Source organism: Hyperoodon ampullatus, assembly GCF_949752795.1.
Source record: "Hyperoodon ampullatus genome assembly, chromosome: 8".
NCBI classification, from domain to species: domain Eukaryota; kingdom Metazoa; phylum Chordata; class Mammalia; order Artiodactyla; family Ziphiidae; genus Hyperoodon; species Hyperoodon ampullatus.
The window spans coordinates 73,880,452-73,899,017 of NC_136921.1; the positions used below are offsets into that span (position 1 = coordinate 73,880,452).

General features: G+C 40.6%; 1 protein-coding gene across 3 annotated transcripts in view; it reads right to left on the reverse strand.

Annotated features, from left to right (window-relative positions):
* Window positions 1–10,475: 10,475 nt before the first annotated feature.
* ACVR1 (activin A receptor type 1) overlaps window positions 10,476–18,566 on the reverse strand; it is a gene marked incomplete at both ends in the record, with an annotated part of 60,090 nt that continues 51,999 nt past the window's right edge. For all 3 annotated transcript variants that reach the window (XM_079709962.1, XM_079709960.1, XM_079709961.1), the window contains 2 exons: window positions 10,476–10,610; window positions 11,361–11,491. In XM_079709962.1, the coding sequence (XP_079566088.1) occupies window positions 10,476–10,610; window positions 11,361–11,491 (266 nt within the window). The remainder of the gene's footprint in view (window positions 10,611–11,360; window positions 11,492–18,566) is intronic.

The window sequence follows — 18,566 nt, forward strand, 5'->3', positions numbered from 1 at the left end:
TGTTCATATTTTGTATTTCTTCCTGGTTCAGACCTGGGAGACTGTACCTTTCTAAGAATTTGTCCATTTCTTCTAGGTTGTCCATTTTATTGACGTATAGTTGCTCATAGTAGTCTCTTATGATCCTTTGTACAGTAAGTCCCCTACATACGAACCTTCAAGTTGTGAACTTTCAAAGATGCGAATATGCTTTCAGATGAGGAGTCCAAAGAGGTCTTCAGCAACTTAGTGACCCTCAGTGAGAAGCTGGAGATAGATGTGCAAGAGAACAACTTCATTGTGCAACATAAGGAGCTTACTTACGAAGACCTGATGGAATTGGAGGCCCAAAGAAGAGATGAAGGAGAGACAAGAGGAAGAAGAAATAACTGAAGAACAAAGAGATTCATGATGCAGGAAATGGCAAGGGGATTTTCTTTATTTGAGGAGGCACTGTTAGTTTTCGAGGCATAGGACTGGGATGTAGAATGAGACACGAAGGTTGCAGCAGCCATTCAGAATGCAATCCAGTGCTACCATGTCATCTATGACAAGAAAAAAAGAGCTACTACCCTGACATCACTGGATTTTCAAGAGGGTAGATAGAGTTAAATCCAGCAAAGAACAAGAACCTGTGCCATCAACATCAGGCATGAGTGTAACTGCAGCTTGCCCTCTGTCTCCTATCGCTGACGATCCTTCAGCTCTACCATCTCCCACTTCCTCTCCCTCCTCCAGTCAGTAATTCTTCTTGCCTGTTCACTTGATGGCAGCCCCTGTATGCCAGCTGTTGTACTGTGCTACTGTACTTTTCAAGGTACTGTACTGTAAGATTTTAAACGTTTTATTTTTGTTTTTTATGTATTACTTCTCTGAAAAGTATTATAAACCTATTACAGTACAGTGCTCTATAGCCAATTGTGTTAGTTGGGTACCTAGGCTAGCTTTGTTGGACTTATGAACAAATTGGACTTACGGACATGCTCTCGGAACGGCACTCGTTCATATATAGGGGACTTACTGTATTTCTTTGGTGTCAGTTGTAATTTCTCCTTTTTCACTTCTGATTTTATTGGTTTGGGTCCTCTCCCTTTTTTTCTTGATGAGTCTGGCTAAACGTTTATCAATTTTGTTTATCTTTTCAAAGAACCAGGTTTTAATTTCATTGATTTTTTCTACTGTTTTCTTAGTCTGTGTTTCATTTATTTCTGCTCTGATCTTTATGATTTCTTTCCTTCTACTAACTTTGGGTTTTGTTTGTTTTTCTCTCTCTAGTTGCTTTAGTTGTAAGATTGAGTTGTTTGAGATTTTTCTTCTTTTTTAAGGTAAGCTTGTATCATTATAAATTTCCCTCTTAGAACTGCTTTCGCTGCCTCCCATAGGTTTTGGATCATCGTGTTTTCATTTTCACTTGCCTCTAGGTATATTTTTTTAAATTTCCTCTTTGATTTCTTTAGTGATCCATTGGTTGTTTAGTAGAATATTGTTTAGCCTCCACATGTTTGCGTTTTTGCAGTTATTTTCTTGTAGTTGATTTCTAATCTCATAGTATTATAGCTGGAAAAGATGCTTGATGTGATTTGAATTTTCTTAAATTTACCGAGGCTTTCTTTGTAGCCTGGCCTTTGATCTATCCTGGAGAATGTTCCATGGGCACTTGAGAAGAATGCATATTCTGCTGCTTTAGGATGGAATGCTCTATAGATATCAATTAAGTCCATCTGGTCTAATATGTTACTTAAGGCCTGTGTTTCCTTATTGATTTTCTGTCTGGATGATCTGCCCATTGATGTAAGTGGGTTGTTAAAGTCCCCCACCATTATTGTGTTACTGTCAACTTCTCCTTTTACATCTGTTAACATTTGCCTTATAAATTGAGGTGCTCCTGTGTTGAGGCATATATTGATATATTTATAATTGTTGTGTCTTCTTCTTGGATTGATCCCTTGATCATTATATAGTGTCCTTCTTTGTCTCTTGTAACAGTCTTTATGTTAAAGTCTATTTTGTCTGATATGAGTATTGCTACTCCAAGTTTCTGTTGATTTCCATTTTCCATTTCAGTCTGTATATGTCCCTAGATCTGAAGTGGGTCTCTTGAGACAGCATATGTGTCTTATTTCTGTATCAATTCAGCCAGTCTATGTCTTTTGGTTGGTGCATTTAATCCATTTACATTTAAGATAATTATCAATATGTATGTTTTTATTGCCATTTTGTTAATTGTTTTGGATCTGATTTGTAGATCTTTTTTCTTCCCTTCCTCTTTTGTTCTCTTGTGATTTGATAACTATTTTCAGTGTTGTATTCAAATTCCTTTTTCTTTTTTTGTTTATATCTATTATAGATTTTTGGTTTGCAGTTACCATGAGGTTTTGATATAGCAGTCTATATAAATACATGATTGTTTTAAGTTGCTGATCTCTTAATTTCAAATGCATTTCAAATATCCTGCATTTGTATTCTCCTCTTCTCACAATTACTGGTTTTGATATATTTGTGGATGATTTCCCACCTTTACTATATGTCTTTAATGGTGAGCTTTTCCATTATGTAATTTTCTTGTTTCTAGTTGTGGCCTTTTCTTTTCCACCTAGAGAAGGTCCTCTAACATTTGTTATAAAGCTGGTTTGGTGGTGCTGAATTCTTTTAACTTTTGCTTGTCTATAAAGCTTTTGATTTCTCCACTGAATCTGAACGACAGTCTTGCTGGGTAGAGTATTCTTGGTTGTAGGTTGTTTCTTCTCATCACTTTAAATATATTGTGCCATTCCCTTCTGGCCTGCAGTTTCTGCTGAAAACTCAGCTGATAACCTTATGGGGATTCCCTTGTATATTATTTGTTGCTTTTCCCTTGTTGCTTTTAATATTTTCTATTTTTCTTTAGTTTTTGTCAGTTTGATTAATATGTGTCTCAGTGTGTTCCTCCTTGGGTTAACCCTGCCTGGGACTCTGCTCTTCCTGGACTTGGGTGACTGTTTCTTTTCCCATGTTAGGAACGTTTTCAGCTATTATCTCGTCAAATATTTTCTCAGGCGCTCTCTCTTCTCCTTCTCAGGTCCCTATAATGCGAATGTTGATGTGTTTAATGTTGTCCCAGAGGTCTCTTAAACTGTTTTCATTTTTCATTCTTTTTTCTTTATTCTGTTCCGTGGTATTGATTTCTCCCATTCTGTCTTCCAGCTCACTTATCTGTTCTTCTGACTCATTTATTCTGCTACTATTGATTCCTTCTGGTGTATTTTTCATTTCAGTTATTGTATTCTTCAACTCTGTTTGGTTCTTTATATTTTCTAAATCTTTGTTAAAACTTTCTTGTAACTTCTCACACTGTGCATCCATTCTTTTTCCAAGATCCCGGATCATCTTTATGATCATTACTCCAAAGTTTTTCTCTGGTAGATTGCCTATCTCCACTTCACTTAGCTGTTCTTCTGGGGTTTTATCTTGTTCCTTTGTTTTGAACATATTCCTCTCCCATCTCATTTTGTCTAAATTTCTGTGTTTGTGGACTCAGTTCCACAGACTGCTCGACTGTAGTATTCTTGCTTCTGGGTCTGCCCCCTGGTGGGTGAGGTTGGTCTAAAGGCTTGTGCAGGCTTCCTGGTGGGAGGGGCCAGTGCCTGCCCACTGGTGGGCAGGGCTGTGTCAAGGGGTGTGTCTAGAGGTGGCCATGGGCTCAGGAAGTTTTCAGGCAGCCTGTCTGCTGATGGGTGGGACAGTGTTCCCACCCTCTTGGTTGTTTGGCTTGAGGCCTCCCAGCACTGGAGCCTACAGGCTGTTGGGTAGGGCCAGGTCTTGGTGCTGATGACCCAAGCAGGATGTCTGCCTCCTCAAGAGTCCACATAGCTGAGCACTCCCCCAAATCTCCACCACCAGTGTCCATGTCCCCAGGAAGAGCCACAGCCACACCTTCGCTTCCCCAGGAGACCCTCTAAGACCAGCATGTAGGTCCAGCTAAGGCTCCTATGAAGTCACTGCCTTTGCCCTGGGTCCCAGTATGGGTGAGACCTTGTGTGTACCCTCCTAGAGTGGAGTCTCCAGTTCCCTCAGTCCTGTGGAGCTCCTGCAATCAAGCCCTGCTGGCATTCAAAGCCAAATACTTTGGGGGCTTCTCCCCCCAATGCCAGACCCCATGCTGGGGAGCCTGACATGGGGCTCAGAACTTTCACTCCTGTGGGAGAACTTCTGTGATATAATTATTCTCCAGTTTGTGGATCACTCATCCAGGGGGTGTGGGATTTGATTACAACACAAGTTCACCCCTCCTACTGTTTTGTGGTTTCTTCTTTACATCCTTGGATGTAGAATATCTTTTTTGGCAGGTTCCAGTCTTTTTTATCAATGGCTGTTCAGCAGTTAGTTGTGTTTCTGGTGTGCTCAAGAGAGGAGGTGAGCCCAAGGTCCTTCTACTTTGCCATCTTTTTCACCATCTGTTTATTTCAGCGTTCTGATGTTGGGTGCATGTATATTTGGTTGTCGTATCTTCTTGATGTATTGTCACTTTTATCATTATATAATGATCTTTGTTTCTTGTTACCACTTTTGGCTTAAAGTGTGTTTTGTCTGACATAAGTATGGCTGCTTGCTTTCTTCTGGTTTCCATTTACATGAACTATCTTCTTCCATCCCTTCATTTTGAGCCTTTGTGTGTCTTCAGGGCTGAAATGAGTCTCCTTAGGCAGCATATTGTTGGGTCTTGTTTTTTATCCACCCAGCCACTCTCTGCCTTTCAACTGGTGAATTCAGTCCATTTACATTTAGAGTGATTATGTAAGGACTTATCATTTGCCTTCTGGTTGTTTACTATCTCCCGTTTTTTTTCCTCTGCTTCGGTATACCTTAGCAAATTGGTGGTTTTCACTGGTGATTTGCTCAGTCTCCACCCCCTTTTTTTTTTTAATGTTTATGACTCTATAATAGATTTTTGCTTTGTGGTTACCAGAAACAGAAAAGATCTTATAGACAAAAGTCCTTTTTATTCTGATAGCAACTTATCTATGTTCACCTATAGAGGTTCCACTCTTTTATTCCTGCCCTATTATATTTTTGATGTCACAATTTACCTTTTTATGCCACAAATTCATTAATGTTATAGTAGCTATAGTTATTTTCTGTTTTACATAAACTTCATACTATAATTAAGTGGTTAACAAACCATTCTAATGTAAAGTTACAGTTTTCTCATTCTAATTTTCACCTTTACCAGAGTATTTATGTACTTCTATATGTTTTTGTGTGACTAACTGGCATCTTTTCATTTCAGCTTGAAGAACTCTTTTAGCATTTCTTGCAAGGCAAGTCTATTTATGAACTCCCTCAGTTTTCATTTGGGAAAGTCTTTATTTCTCCTTATAACTGAAGGATAGCTTTGCTGTATATTTTTGGTTGGCAGTTTTTATCCTTCAACACTGAATATGTCATTCCTCTCTCTTCTGGCCTGTAGAGTTTATGCTGAGAAATCCACTGATAGCTTAATTGGGGGTTCCTTTGTAGGTTACTTTTTTCCCCTGGTTGCTTTTAAGATTTTTTTTTTTTTAATTAAATGATGCTTTTACATCTTCATTTGCTCCATTCTTTTTAATTGCCTTATTATTCTTTCTTTTTTTTTAATTGGGGTATAGTTTTTTACAATGTTGTTTGTTTCTACTGTACAGCAAAGTGGAGTTCTCTGTGCTATACAGCAGGTTATTAGTTATCTATTTTATACATATTAATGTATATATATCAATCCCAATCTCCCCATTCATCCCACCCCCCCACCCTAAGATTCTTTATCGTTTATTTTTGACAGTTTCATTAGACTGTATCTTGGAGACAGTCTTTTGCACTGGGATAAGAGGGTGTTTTAGGGCTTCCCTGGTGGCGCAGTGGTTGAGAGTCCGCCTGCCGATACAGGGGACACGGGTTCGTGCCCCGGTCCGGGAAGATCCCACATGCCGCGGAGCGGCTGGGCCTGTGAGCCATGGCCGCTGAGCCTGCGTGTCCAGAGCCTGTGCTCCGTAACGGGAGAGGCCACAGCAGTGAGAGGCCCGCGTACCGCAAAAAAAAAAAAAAAAAGAAAAAAAAAGAGGGTGTTTTATTAGCTTCGTGGACCTGTATGTCCAATTCCTTCCCCAAGTTTGGGAAGTTCTCAGCTATTATTTCTTTTTTTTTTTTTTTTTGCGGTACGTGGGCCTCTCACTGTTGTGGCCTCTCCCGCTGCGGAGCACAGGCTCCGGACGCGCAGGCTCAGCTGCCATGGCTCACGGGCCCAGCCGCTCCGCGGCATGTGGGATCTTCCCGGTCCGGGGCACGAACCCGTGTCCCCTGCATCGGCAGGCGGACTCTCAACCACTGCGCCACCAGGGAAGCCCTATTATTTCTTTAAATAAACTCTCTACCCCCTTCCCTCTCTCTCTTCTCTTTCAAATACAGTTAATCTTGTATTTGCTTTTCTGATAGAATCTGATAGCTCTCAGAGTTTCTTCACTTTCTAAAAATCTTAGTTCTCTCTGAATCATTTCTAAACTCCTATCTTTCAAGTCACTTATTCCTTCTTCCATCAGACCTATTACTTATGCTTGCTAATGCATTCTTCATCTCATTTACTGAATTCTTCTGCTATAGAATTTGATTCTTTTAAAAAATTTCAGTCTCTTTGATAAAGAACTTATGGTCATTAAATTCATTCCTGAGTTCATTTATAGCATGTTGAATTTCTTCATAATAACTATTTTGCATTCTTTATGAGTCAGATCACAATATTCCATGCCTTTGAGTTCAGTTGCTGTAGAATTACCATTTTCTTTTGGTGATACCATATTTGCTTGATTTTTCAGTGTGTGAGGTTATGCACCTCTCCTTTTGCTTTTGAAATTGCAAACACTTTTCTTAGTGAAGGATTTGTTTACTTTGGCTGTTACAGGTCAGCAGGCTGGCATTTAAAAATCTTCTTTTGTGTTCCAGAAGATGATGCTATAGCTCAAGTTTTTGATTTTTTCTTACCAGGGTTAGTTCTCAAGCCTGCATTCAGGAGTGCACAAAAAAAGCTGGGAAGTGTGGGCTTAGCACTTGGGGCTTTGGGGGGTGCCCATGACCTGACAGGGAGATCCACAAGTGGGATACTCTCAGAGATCCATGAGTGGACCTCTAAATGAAATCCCAAAGCAGACAGCAGGAAACACATTATTTCATTGCCCTTTGACATTCTTGTCTGCTTCCTTCCCCTTCCTCTCCTACCTTCCAGTCACAGAAATCCCTCCCCAGAAATGCAAGTGCTGCTGGAGATAAACAGGTACCTCCAGCTACTACCCATGTAGCCAGCCAGTCACTCACCACTTGTGCTTTCCACCTCCTCTGGCAAAGAGGTAGACACTGACCCCAACAAGAGTGTAGAGCACTGCAGTGTCACCCTGGGGGAAACAGGTGCCTCAGTGGGTTCCCTTCTCTCCTCTGCCTTCAAACTCCTCTCTATCCAGCTCTGACGGTATCCTGGGATCTCCCATCAGGTTGGCTGGACCTCCACAAATTCTCCATCTCCCATGAGCATCCACTCAGTTTTGTACTCTCCAGCTTCCCCTTTTCCTGATCATGGCAAGTGGGGGTGGTGCAGGCTCACTGACTCTCTTGTATCCACAGCCCCCTCTGAGGTCCTCTCCACCTACTTTCAGATGCAGAGGAGCATAGTAATGACCTGCTGTCCTGGTATAATGTGCAGAGGCACTTTTGTTCAGTTACAGATGTGTAATTAGTTATACACCAAAGAGGAGAGAAAAAAGGAACAACTCATGCTGCCATGGTCCTGACATCACTCCAGAGAAGTCAGTGTTCTGCTTCTGGATCTAGGTGCTGCTTCCATGGGTACAACCAATGTATAAAAATTTATAAGGGACTTCCCTGGTGGTGCAGTGGTTAAGAATCTGCCTGCCAATGCAGGGGACATGGGTTCAAGCCCTGGTCCAGGAAGATCCCACATGCCGTGGAGCAACTAAGCCCGTGTGCCACAACTACTGGGCCTGCACTCTAGAGCCTGTGAGCCACAACTACTGAGCCTGCGCACCACAACAACTACAGAAGCCTGCACGCGTAGAGCCCATGCTCTGCAGCAAGAGAAGCCACCGCAATGAGAAGCCCTTGCACCACAATGAAGAGTAGCCCCTGCTACCCGCAACTAGAGAAAGCCCTTGCGCAGCAACGAAGACCCAATGTAGCCATAAATAAATAAATAAATAAGTTTATAAAAAGATTTTTTTTATAAAATGTATCAAGCTGTACAATTTTATATATGTATATAATACTTCAACAAACTTTAAATGTGACTCCACTCCACTTCTGGTGGGTATACAGCCAAAATAATTGAAAGGAAGGACAAAGAGATATCTACACCCAAGTTCATGGCAGCATTACTCACAATAGCCAAAAGGGGGAAGCAACCCAAGTGTCCATCAACAGATGAATGGATAAACAGAATGTTGTATACACATACAGTGGAATATTATCAACTATAAAAAGGAAGTAAATTCTGATACATGCTATAACAAAGATGAACCTTGAGGACATTATGCTAAGTGAAATAAGACAGTCTCACAAGAGGACAAATATGAGTGATTCCACTCCTATGAGGTACTTAAGAGTAGACAAACTAAAAGCAGGACTAGAATGATGGTTGCCAGGGATTGAAAATAGTGAGAAATGAAGAGCTATTGTTTGATAGAGTTTCAGTTTTGCAAGATGAAAAGAGTTCTGTGGATGGATGGTGGTGATGGCAGCATAACAGTGTGAATGTATTAATACCACTGAACTGTATACCTAAAAATGGTTAAGATGCTAAAATTTATGTGTATTTTACCACAATTTTTTAAAAGTTAAATGTGACTTTAATATATACCCTAATATGTGTTAGTAATATATACTAATGAAGTTATTAACTTACCTCTGATGAAAATTCCAGAATTTTAACACCTCTACTCTTATTGAGCTACTCGAAACTCTACATTTTCAATCCCGTTGAACACTTCAAGAAGTGGAAAAAGCCAACAGTGGACTCTCCCAAAGCAGCAAGGTGAGATGCATAAGACCCCTTTCCTCTCACACAGGACCTTATACTAAACAAAATGCTTTGACCTCCTTCCCTCCACTTATATTAACAAATCCCTTGTGAAGGAGGCAGCTCAGACAAGTCTGTTACCCTCACTTCAAAGCTGGGGAAACTGAACAGGAAAAAAATGAAATCACAGCACCCCCCCCCAAAAAAAAACCCAAAATCTAAATTTTCTGATACCAAATTCAAACTGGAAGGCATCCCCCTAGAACCCTCAGGCTCATTAATAGACTTAAAAAGCAAATTCGACTTACAAGTTAATTTTGTGCTTCTATTGTTCCCACAAGAAAATGCTTTATAATATGTAGATCTTTTTTACATGTTGAAAAAATTCACTTTGACTTGAAAACATTTTATTTAATTTATACAAATAACTACTAAATACAAAAAGTAGATTAAAACAAAATAGTTATTTTTTTCTGGCAGAGTTTAAATGCACATAATGGATAATTCTGAAGAAAATGCATTTTCCCCACAGCGTTCAGGACTAAAATTCTACTGAAATCTTTGCTTCTAAATCAGTAATATATTCGGTGGTGTCACATGGGTAATGGCTAAATACGTTCTGCATATGAACTGAAAAAAAAGTTACAGTCTACACACATAAATGTGAAGCACTTAAAATGTGAATTTAACGGATAATAAAAGAAAATGTCCATTTCAGAGTATAGTGTTAAAAACATTTCAGTAATAAAATCATAAGACCACATAAAAATAAGCTTTAACATATGCATGAAGCAGTTTTGTAAAAACTGCTACTGCACAAGTAATAAATAATTTGCAAAGTTGTGTATAAACAATTCCTAATGTTCAGCGTCATTGTAAACATCAGCACATGTGTAAAATGCAGCAAAGTCTGACATTATATTTTGTTTTGCCAAATTGAATTCCTATTATCCAAAGACAGACCAGTGGAGTACGGAGCCAATGTTTCCGCAAGTTGGGTCTTTAAAATTAAGAGTAACAGTGCAAGTAAGGAATGCAAAGAATTCCTAGTGCAATAAAGAAGAGAAGCACAGGCAATATTGCTGATTAAAAATTCACCACCTCCTTGAGTTTCCCATGGGGAGTGTCTAGGAGACCTGTGAAGATATGCAAAGCCACTGTCTTAATGCCCAGATCTCTTTTAGGATTTCTCTGTGTTCCTCCAGTTCCCTACCTTTGCAACAGTGTCTGTCCAACATGAGTCTCTGCAGCGTGAACAGTTTGTGAAATGCCCAGTTCACAGTCATTGAGCGAGGTTAGGGTGGTTTTGGTGTCTCCCCAGCACACGGCCGGGTAAGATGTCGGCCTTGTCAAAGCAGTCATTTGGGGAGGGAGACAGATGGATTCTGACAACCAGTCAGGCCAGCATTAGGTCCCAGCTGGACAACGACGACAACGTCAGACCTTCCTTCTTGACACCATGAAAATGTCAACAGTCAGTTTTCAATTTGTCTAGGGAATTATCAATTTTGGTCAAAGTCTTTTTGATACGCAGGGCTGTGAGTCTGGCAGATGGATTTTGATACCAGCATTCTTTCATCAGCTTGGCCAGGGAGGTTAATGTCTGAGGAGAGAAAGAACCAACACCACAGTGAAAAAGTAACTGGGCAGATGTTACGTCCACTGTTTTGCAGGGCTCTGCAGGTCTTGTGACGTTCAAGTGATGTTATTACCATTTTCCTTACACAAATAATCAAGGCCTTAGCCACTGATAAAGAAACCACTCTTGAGTTTCTTAAACTCTGCCCTTTGGACTCCTAATGCTACCAACTGACTATCAAGTCAGTTACACAGACCAGTGTGGTTGATGGTTTGATGGTTTTATGGTGCTAACAGCCGTAACACTAACCCAGAGTTAAAGCTGAAATATGCAAATAGGGTCATTTCTCAATGCCTTAGATTTGCTACTTAACAGCAGCAATAAGGATTGTCAGCATTAAACTGCCTATGTTTGGAAGAGATGCAGAGATAGAAAAGAGGTTAAAAAGCATCACTCAGGTCTCTTGGTTTACATGTGAAACTGCAGTCCTAGGGCCAGTGGCATAGTAATGCATGTCCCAATTCCTGGAGCTAATCAAGGGTAAAAAAATCTTGTGAATGTTGTCATTCATTAGCAAGATCTATCAGAAATGGCTCTTTCAAGAATGAGACCATTTTGTGAACCTGCTCAACTAGGTCTAAAGCTCTTCTACATAAAATAGGGAGAGAAAGAAACAGGGCAGATCACTCAAGAACTCTACCAGCTGAAAAATCAAGAGAATGCAAATAGCAAACAGCTAAGTATAGCTCTAAAACTAAGAAAGCATTGTCTTACCGGGTCTGAGAACCATCTGTTGGGTATGTTGGGCCTCTGTTGGTCTACACAGACCACCTTCCTCATATCTTCAAAACTTGGGTCATTGGGAACCACATCATAGAACGGTGGCTTGTAATCCTCCACAATACCTATACACATGGACAAGAATTGTGTTGGGTTAGCAAAAGAGTAGAGGTTCCCAGGGTTGTACTGATGGTTGTCGCAGGTTACAACGTTGACAGAAAAAGTACTGATCACCTTCCTCAAACTTCAGGGTGATTCTGAAAGCTACAGGTAGGTCTTAAAATAAGTGGAAAACAAAGCAATAAATAGAAGCCCTGCAGAGAACTGGAGGAACAATAATTGTTAGAAGAAAACATGACTACCTCTCCTGTAATTATAACAAAACGCTCCAAGAGTGCATACAAACAGCTCTGCAGTGCCCAACAGGGCACAGGAGACAGAACAAGAGTCCCTTCAGTGATTAAAAAGGACAAAATACCTAAAGAAGGTACATGAATCTACTGTTTTCAAACCATAAACTGAAATAAAAAGTTGGCCACAACTAGAGCTGGAGGCAAACAAACAATCCAAGACCATCACCAAAATACCCCTTTTTTATGATTAGGGGAAAATGCATTGCTATAAAGTAATCCCTCCAACTGGGAGGATGCAAGTAATGTAATATGAAATGCTATTTCCTCACTCATTCATTCTGTATGTTCTGAGTACCCTCTATCATTCACAGCTGTCTGTTTGATGGCTATTAATTCCTCTCAGATCAAAGGCACAAAATAAAATGCAGACGACAGGCTTTTGGAAAGGCAGGAGAATGGGTGAAAAGAATGAACTTTTCCCTTACTCCCAAGCAAATGTGAACGTCACTAATTTCAGCTGCTGCCCCTGCATGGTTTCCAATGCCTTAGAAACCATTTTTCCCAGCAAAATTACATCAGTTCCTTACCTTTCACAAAGAAAGTAGTTCCACAAAGAGAAAAATTTAAAGCAATAATTTAGAATTAGAAAGTTGATTCTTTCCTTTATAGAAATGAGACCCAGAAAATCCCTTATTTTTCTCTCATCATCAAAGGCCTCAACAATGAGGACAGTGGATTAGTTTACTGCCCTCTTTCCTTCCTCCATGCAACTTTCTTCTGTTCCTAAATACCTACCAGAGTGATCGTTGGCGCAGGTGGAAGGAGGCTGTTTTAATAATTTTTAAGTTTTTCTAGCTCCTATAAGCTACCTGAAAAGCTTCAATTGCCTTTTCATTTATCAAAGAAATTAACAGTGAGAAGTTCTTCTCACAAATCCCACATAAAGACAAACCATTTATGAAAAAGATTAGTCATGATAAGGGACATCTGTTAAATACTACAGTTTTGTTAAACTACATAGATTCAAGAGTTTATTTTAAAAATGGAATGTAGTCCAAATTTAAAAATTCTAGTTGATATTAAGACTAACTTACCCACATGGCTTGACTGTGTTTGTAATGTGTATTAGTCAATGGATTAAAACCTTTCCTGACAAATGGTAAACAGTTCAGATTGGGCATAAACTGCTCCTTTCAGAAGTCTTGAGATACCTCATCTCAGAGACCTTACCTACTTCTCTTGTAAGGACCCCAGGAAGCATTCAACAATATTTTAATTCTTTTCAGTACATGTATTACTAGGAGACATCACATAAAATACAGCTGGACACAGACCTGCAAGATAATTTATACCTTTATAAGGGCCACATGAACTTATAAGAAACAGTAGGATTGTGCCCGTCACCACCTCTCAGCTTTTCTGAAGGAGAATATATTTAATAGCCTGGTTTCAGTCTTTAAAAATCTAGCATAACAGCCAGCTATTTGAAGTAATTTGCCTGGCTAGCTTGGGAAGGGTTATGGGAACATCATTTTTTCTATAAATGCAAAAGAAAAAAAGCATGGCTGGATTTTTAAAACATAGGATCTGGGGATACTCAACAATAAAATTCACTATACAAAGATGAAGTTTTCCCTTGGGTTTATATTTCCCATATTTTAATCTTATTAAATACTGCTGTGTTTTAACAAAAGGAATCAAGTTTAAAAAGACCATTTAATTGATCATGCCTGGAACTTAGTCATGCCTTTTTTGTCAACCATTGGTCAAATTGTTGACTGTTTTCACCTGATGTTGGTCATGCTTTCCCAGCATAAAATAAACCTGGTATTAAACTCCAGCAGTTATATGGAACACCCTCTAGTCAAGGAAAGCAATTATTTCAATCAATATAAAGTACATTACATACCAACCATGTGTGGAACACCATTCTAAATGTTGAGGATGATAAAAGTATAAGACCTACTCTCAGTTTTCAAGGAACTCAAAGTCTAGTGGAAGATGAGAACAAGTCCCTCTCTTTTCTCCTTAGATAATGGAAATCTTGTTTAAAAAAAAAAAAAACCTCAAAAATGTTTTTCACCCCTTTGTATACTTTATATCTTGAAAGGCAAAGATAGATTGGAAATTCTCACTAAGTTTTACTTGCGAGTTCCTAAATTGGCTCAAAAACCATTTTGGTCCCTTAAACTGTGTGAGCCAGAGGTTGTCCTTGGCACTAGGGATATAAAAATAAAGATGTGATGTTGGTGATGAGAATAATGGGAAAGGAAGACACGAAAAAAAATTACAAAGTAGGACCAGGGAGAAGAGGTGAGGGGGAGGGCATGGTGCTCAGTGGGTTTCAGAGAACTAAACACCTGTGTGGTTTAAGTACCAGATATAAACCAGGTGCCATGGAAGCACAAGTAAGCTTTCTGGGAGCTAGGGCCTGGCTGAACATAGAAAGATGAGTTTTCAAGAAAGAGGAGAGGATGGGACAAGAATACACCAAGGAGAGGGGGCAATCCAGGCTGGGGGCCGGTGATATGGGACAAAGACAAGGGGTTACAAATGATCCTCCCGTGTTGGAGAGGAGGAGGGAAATTCCCTGTAGCTGAAATCAGTGCACACGGTGGTGGGGAGCGTGAGCGGTCAGGGCCAGACTGTGAAATTACCTGTGTTGCCAAGGTAGGAAGTTACTTACAACTGTTCCTCACTCTGCCAGAGAAGAAGTGGACTCTCAGTCCTTTTACAACAGCACCCAACGAGCAACTGCCAAATCGTGAGCCAGCGAACAGAACAGCGTGAATTCAGGAAAAGCGACTAAAAATACAAAGTACTTCAAGTGCCAAAGGAGTGGTACAAGCAACAGCGGATCCAGGAATGCAGTGGAAGAGGAGCTCTTAAACAGTGGTCAAGGAAGGGCGAACCGTGCCAGGCCTCGCTTTTCCACTCGAAGGGCCATGGAAAGAATCGGAGAAACTATTCATAACCTCCTCCCCACAGCTTTGGGCATGTGTATCTGATTTATACAATTTTTTTTTTCCTGGACATGTGTCTAACTGAAAGTTTTCTCTTCTCTGGGGCAAATATATCTTTACCAACAATATCCCTATCATTAATTTGCTGCATGGTTCTGAGTAAACCCCTTAATTGCCAGGCCTTAGTTCCAACACCTTGAAAGTACACATCACAAAGCAAATGTGCAGATTAATAAGAACAACCTAGAAACCTTCAAACCCCATGAAACGTCAGAGGGGTTTTTCTAAAAATGCAAGTTTCTGGACACAAGGGCTTCCTCATGACCTTCCCTACCCAAACCAATAGCTTTTGGCTCTCAAAGCTTTGGCGATTTCTCAATTGCAGATAAGGGACTGTGGACTTGGCTATCATTTGAATAATCTGAAGGTGAGGCAAAGACAGATCCAGGGGATGTCAGAATCATGCAGATCACAGCCTTCCTTTCCTTCAGAAAAAGACGCTGAGGACCACCCAGGGAAAACGTACTTGTCCAAGTTCACAGCTAGCTAATGACAAACATTAACCTGAATCCAATTCCGTTTGTATTCTACAATTCTTCCCAACAAGCCCAAAATGGGATAATGCATTAATCTCGTCACAAGGGCCTGCTCACTTCATGTCCGTGGTCTCTCTTCACTGCACCGCAGCTTGGGTGGACACCCAGGCAACAGGCAAGGGGGGCAGGATCCCCAGCATCCGCATCCCTGCAGAGAGCTGCCGTTAACAGTGAACTCCTACAAGAACCATGAAACCCTTCAGAGATTGGAACATTACGACTAAAGCCATTTTACAGAGAATGAGAGTGGTTCATGTTGGGCTTCTGATAGGACTCTAAGTTAATACAGTGTTTCCTTCAGGCGTGGCCTGTGAGAAAATTAGATATGGTTCAAGCACAAAACTTTTTTGTCTTATTAAATAACTGCGTATGTATCATTAACGTTACCTTCCATTTAATGCCATGGGATAACTGGTTTTCCCACTTCCAATAGTGACATTAATTTCCTTTTAAAAAGAAATGTTTGAAAAAGTTAGCTGATTTAAATGATTAAGAAAATAATGGTACAAGGGGCATTTGGATATGAAAAGAAATCATAAAGGTAGTCTGTGTATGAGACAATCTTGGGAAACACTGTTTTCAGAGAGGCATTTTTTTCCTGGTAGGAAGAGGATTCAAAAAGGTATATCAACTATTTGTGTCACTTTGCTTAACATTCCTCACAGAAGGATTTCAAACACAGTTTTCAAGCCATGGCCCACATCAAAAAACGGATGGAGCTGCTCACAGCAGAGGGGACAACAGCCCAGGGGGTTCTGGTCACCCTTGGTGCTGCCTTGCTGCTGGAGGTTTCAGAGAACCAGCACCTCATGCACTCCTGTAACCAACAAGGCGCACTAGCTGGGAAGCTCTGCCTCTCCCCAAGGCAGGTACTCCTTTCAGAAACAGGAACTGAGCTGTCCTGCCAGCTCTGTTCCCTGCTAAGTAAAGTATCTGTGTGGCAGTGATGACCTCATCCTGCTATCCCCACTACAATTCATGGGCATATGGAACCATGCACATTATTCAAATCAAGACTAAATGCATTATCTGAAATCTGTTAAAAGTAATTTCTGTTACTGGGATTCTCAGCAATATGGCATAGCCAAAATAAATGGTTCACAGATTGCTTCATAGTCAGGCCCTACTAAAAATATTTATTAATGTGACAGTTGTCAGAAGAAAGGTCAAAGGGCCTAGGTCAAAGGGCTGAGGAGAGATGCACAGCCATGCTCTGAGTTAAGCTTTGACAAGACGCCTTACATCTCACGCACCCTCAGACCTAGAGGGAGAAGCTCCAGAAGACTTCCAAGCGTTTGCTATCTGTAGAGGTCTCATGAGAAGAAGAATGTATCATTCACTGGATGCTGTTACAAGGTTGACACCACAGATACTTGTCTTGGTGGAGACACCTGCTGTTAAAGATGTGTCAAGGAAAAGAGACCAGTAAGCAGTGAACAATACCCAGAAAAGTTCTGCTGCCCTCTGGTTATTCTGTCGTGAGGTCAGTTGACTGCCCTCCTTTGGACACGAAATTCCAGGAATCAGTGAGAGAAAAATCCCACCTCCATATTCCTGCCCCCAACCACTCACCTAAAGGCTCAAACGAAATAAAACAAACCTGAAAGAAATTGCTTGAATGAATATTAAAAATTTTCCCTAATATGAGTCTTCCCTTTGTTTCTTCCCTTTGTTCAAACCTTAATATACACTAAGGTAGTGAAATAAAATCGTGAAACACATTGGATATTAAGTTGCTGAAGAAAATCAGAGTTGTCATGGTTTCCATATACAAGCCCATTGTGCTCAGGAACTTGAGGCACACGCCATTCCTTAGCAAGCCCAAGGGCTCATTAGAAGAGGTTTTCCGAAGTATGTGTGCCAAACATAAGCTTATTCTAACAAGTATTTCCTAGTCCCCACCCCATTAAGAGATACAGCTCAGCCAGCAGGGTTTTTTCAATGAGATACAAGTGCTTTTGACGCATTTCAACACTGGATTCCATCACAAAATGGAATAACCAAAGCCAGTCACAGTGAAGCAGAAGTATGTCCACATAGCCCTCCTGTGGACAGCAAAGAGGAAACACGTGAAGGGTATAACAGAGGCTCATGCTGCCTGGATGATGCCACAGTCAAAGATGTGCTACAGGAGGGACAATGAAGATCATTTTAGTTAGCTTTTAAATCCATGGACAGATGACCACAGTATTAGAGCAAGACAACTCTGGCGTTTCTGCATCCAGGGATCCAAACAAGGTGTGACACCGAAGGCTGAGGTTCCAGAGAGAGGACTTCTAATCTCAAGAGGGAACTGCTGCAGGATGCTTGGATGGGGCTACTGGAAGTTTTTGATCAGACCAAAGCTAAATGGCACACGCGAAGAGCTGTGATGCACCCATTTATCTGTGGAATCCACGTGTCAGTTTCTGTCTGCACACCACACTGAACCCAGGTAACCAGAAACCAGTGTGTCTGCAGAACTATAAAAGGAAGAAAGGAAGAACACTGCCAGAGAAGTAGCAAAAATCTAGAAAGAAAGGCCAAGGCCTAGCTACAAGACTCAAAGGAGAAAGGGACCCCTCTTCAGCTTGGAAGAGAGAGGAAGCTTCACCTGATGCATAAGAACACAAATCAGGAAATCCGCTCAGATGGGCTTTGTCAGCATTCCAGGGATAGTCTTTATTTCCTGGCCTGGGTGAGGCCGATATATTCCATTTTAACCTGAGATCCCAAGAGTACGGTCACTGACCTAGCAGCACAGCATCACCTGGGGCCCTGCTAGAAAGGGAGATCCTGGGTCCAACCCTAGACCTACTAAATCAGAAACTTGGGGACGGTTCAGCACTCTGTGTTTCTAGGTGATTCTGCTGCACACTCTCCAGCTTAAGAACTAGTGATTCAAGCAAACCCCTGCCTTAGATTCATATAGAAAATTCACCCGGAAATGGTGAGAAAATGGCTTTCCTTCTGACCAATTCCAAATTCAGTGTCAAACTAAACACAAACAGTAAGTTCCAAAAGACACTACTGAGAAATTTTCAGATGTGAAAATGGACTTAACTCTCATTTCCTGTACAGACACAGCAGGAAGTTTATTATTATTAGCAAAGAAATGTAAAATTCCCATGAAAATACAAAATGTGACATATTTTTATACTCATGGTTCACTTGAGGACTGTATTACTCCAAGAGAACTATCTGGCCATCAGTTTTTATAACGGACTCAGAAACTCAAAGACGCATAATTATAATGACCTCCCTAAGATATTCATATATTTAAATGAGGTACATTTAGTATGTAATAAT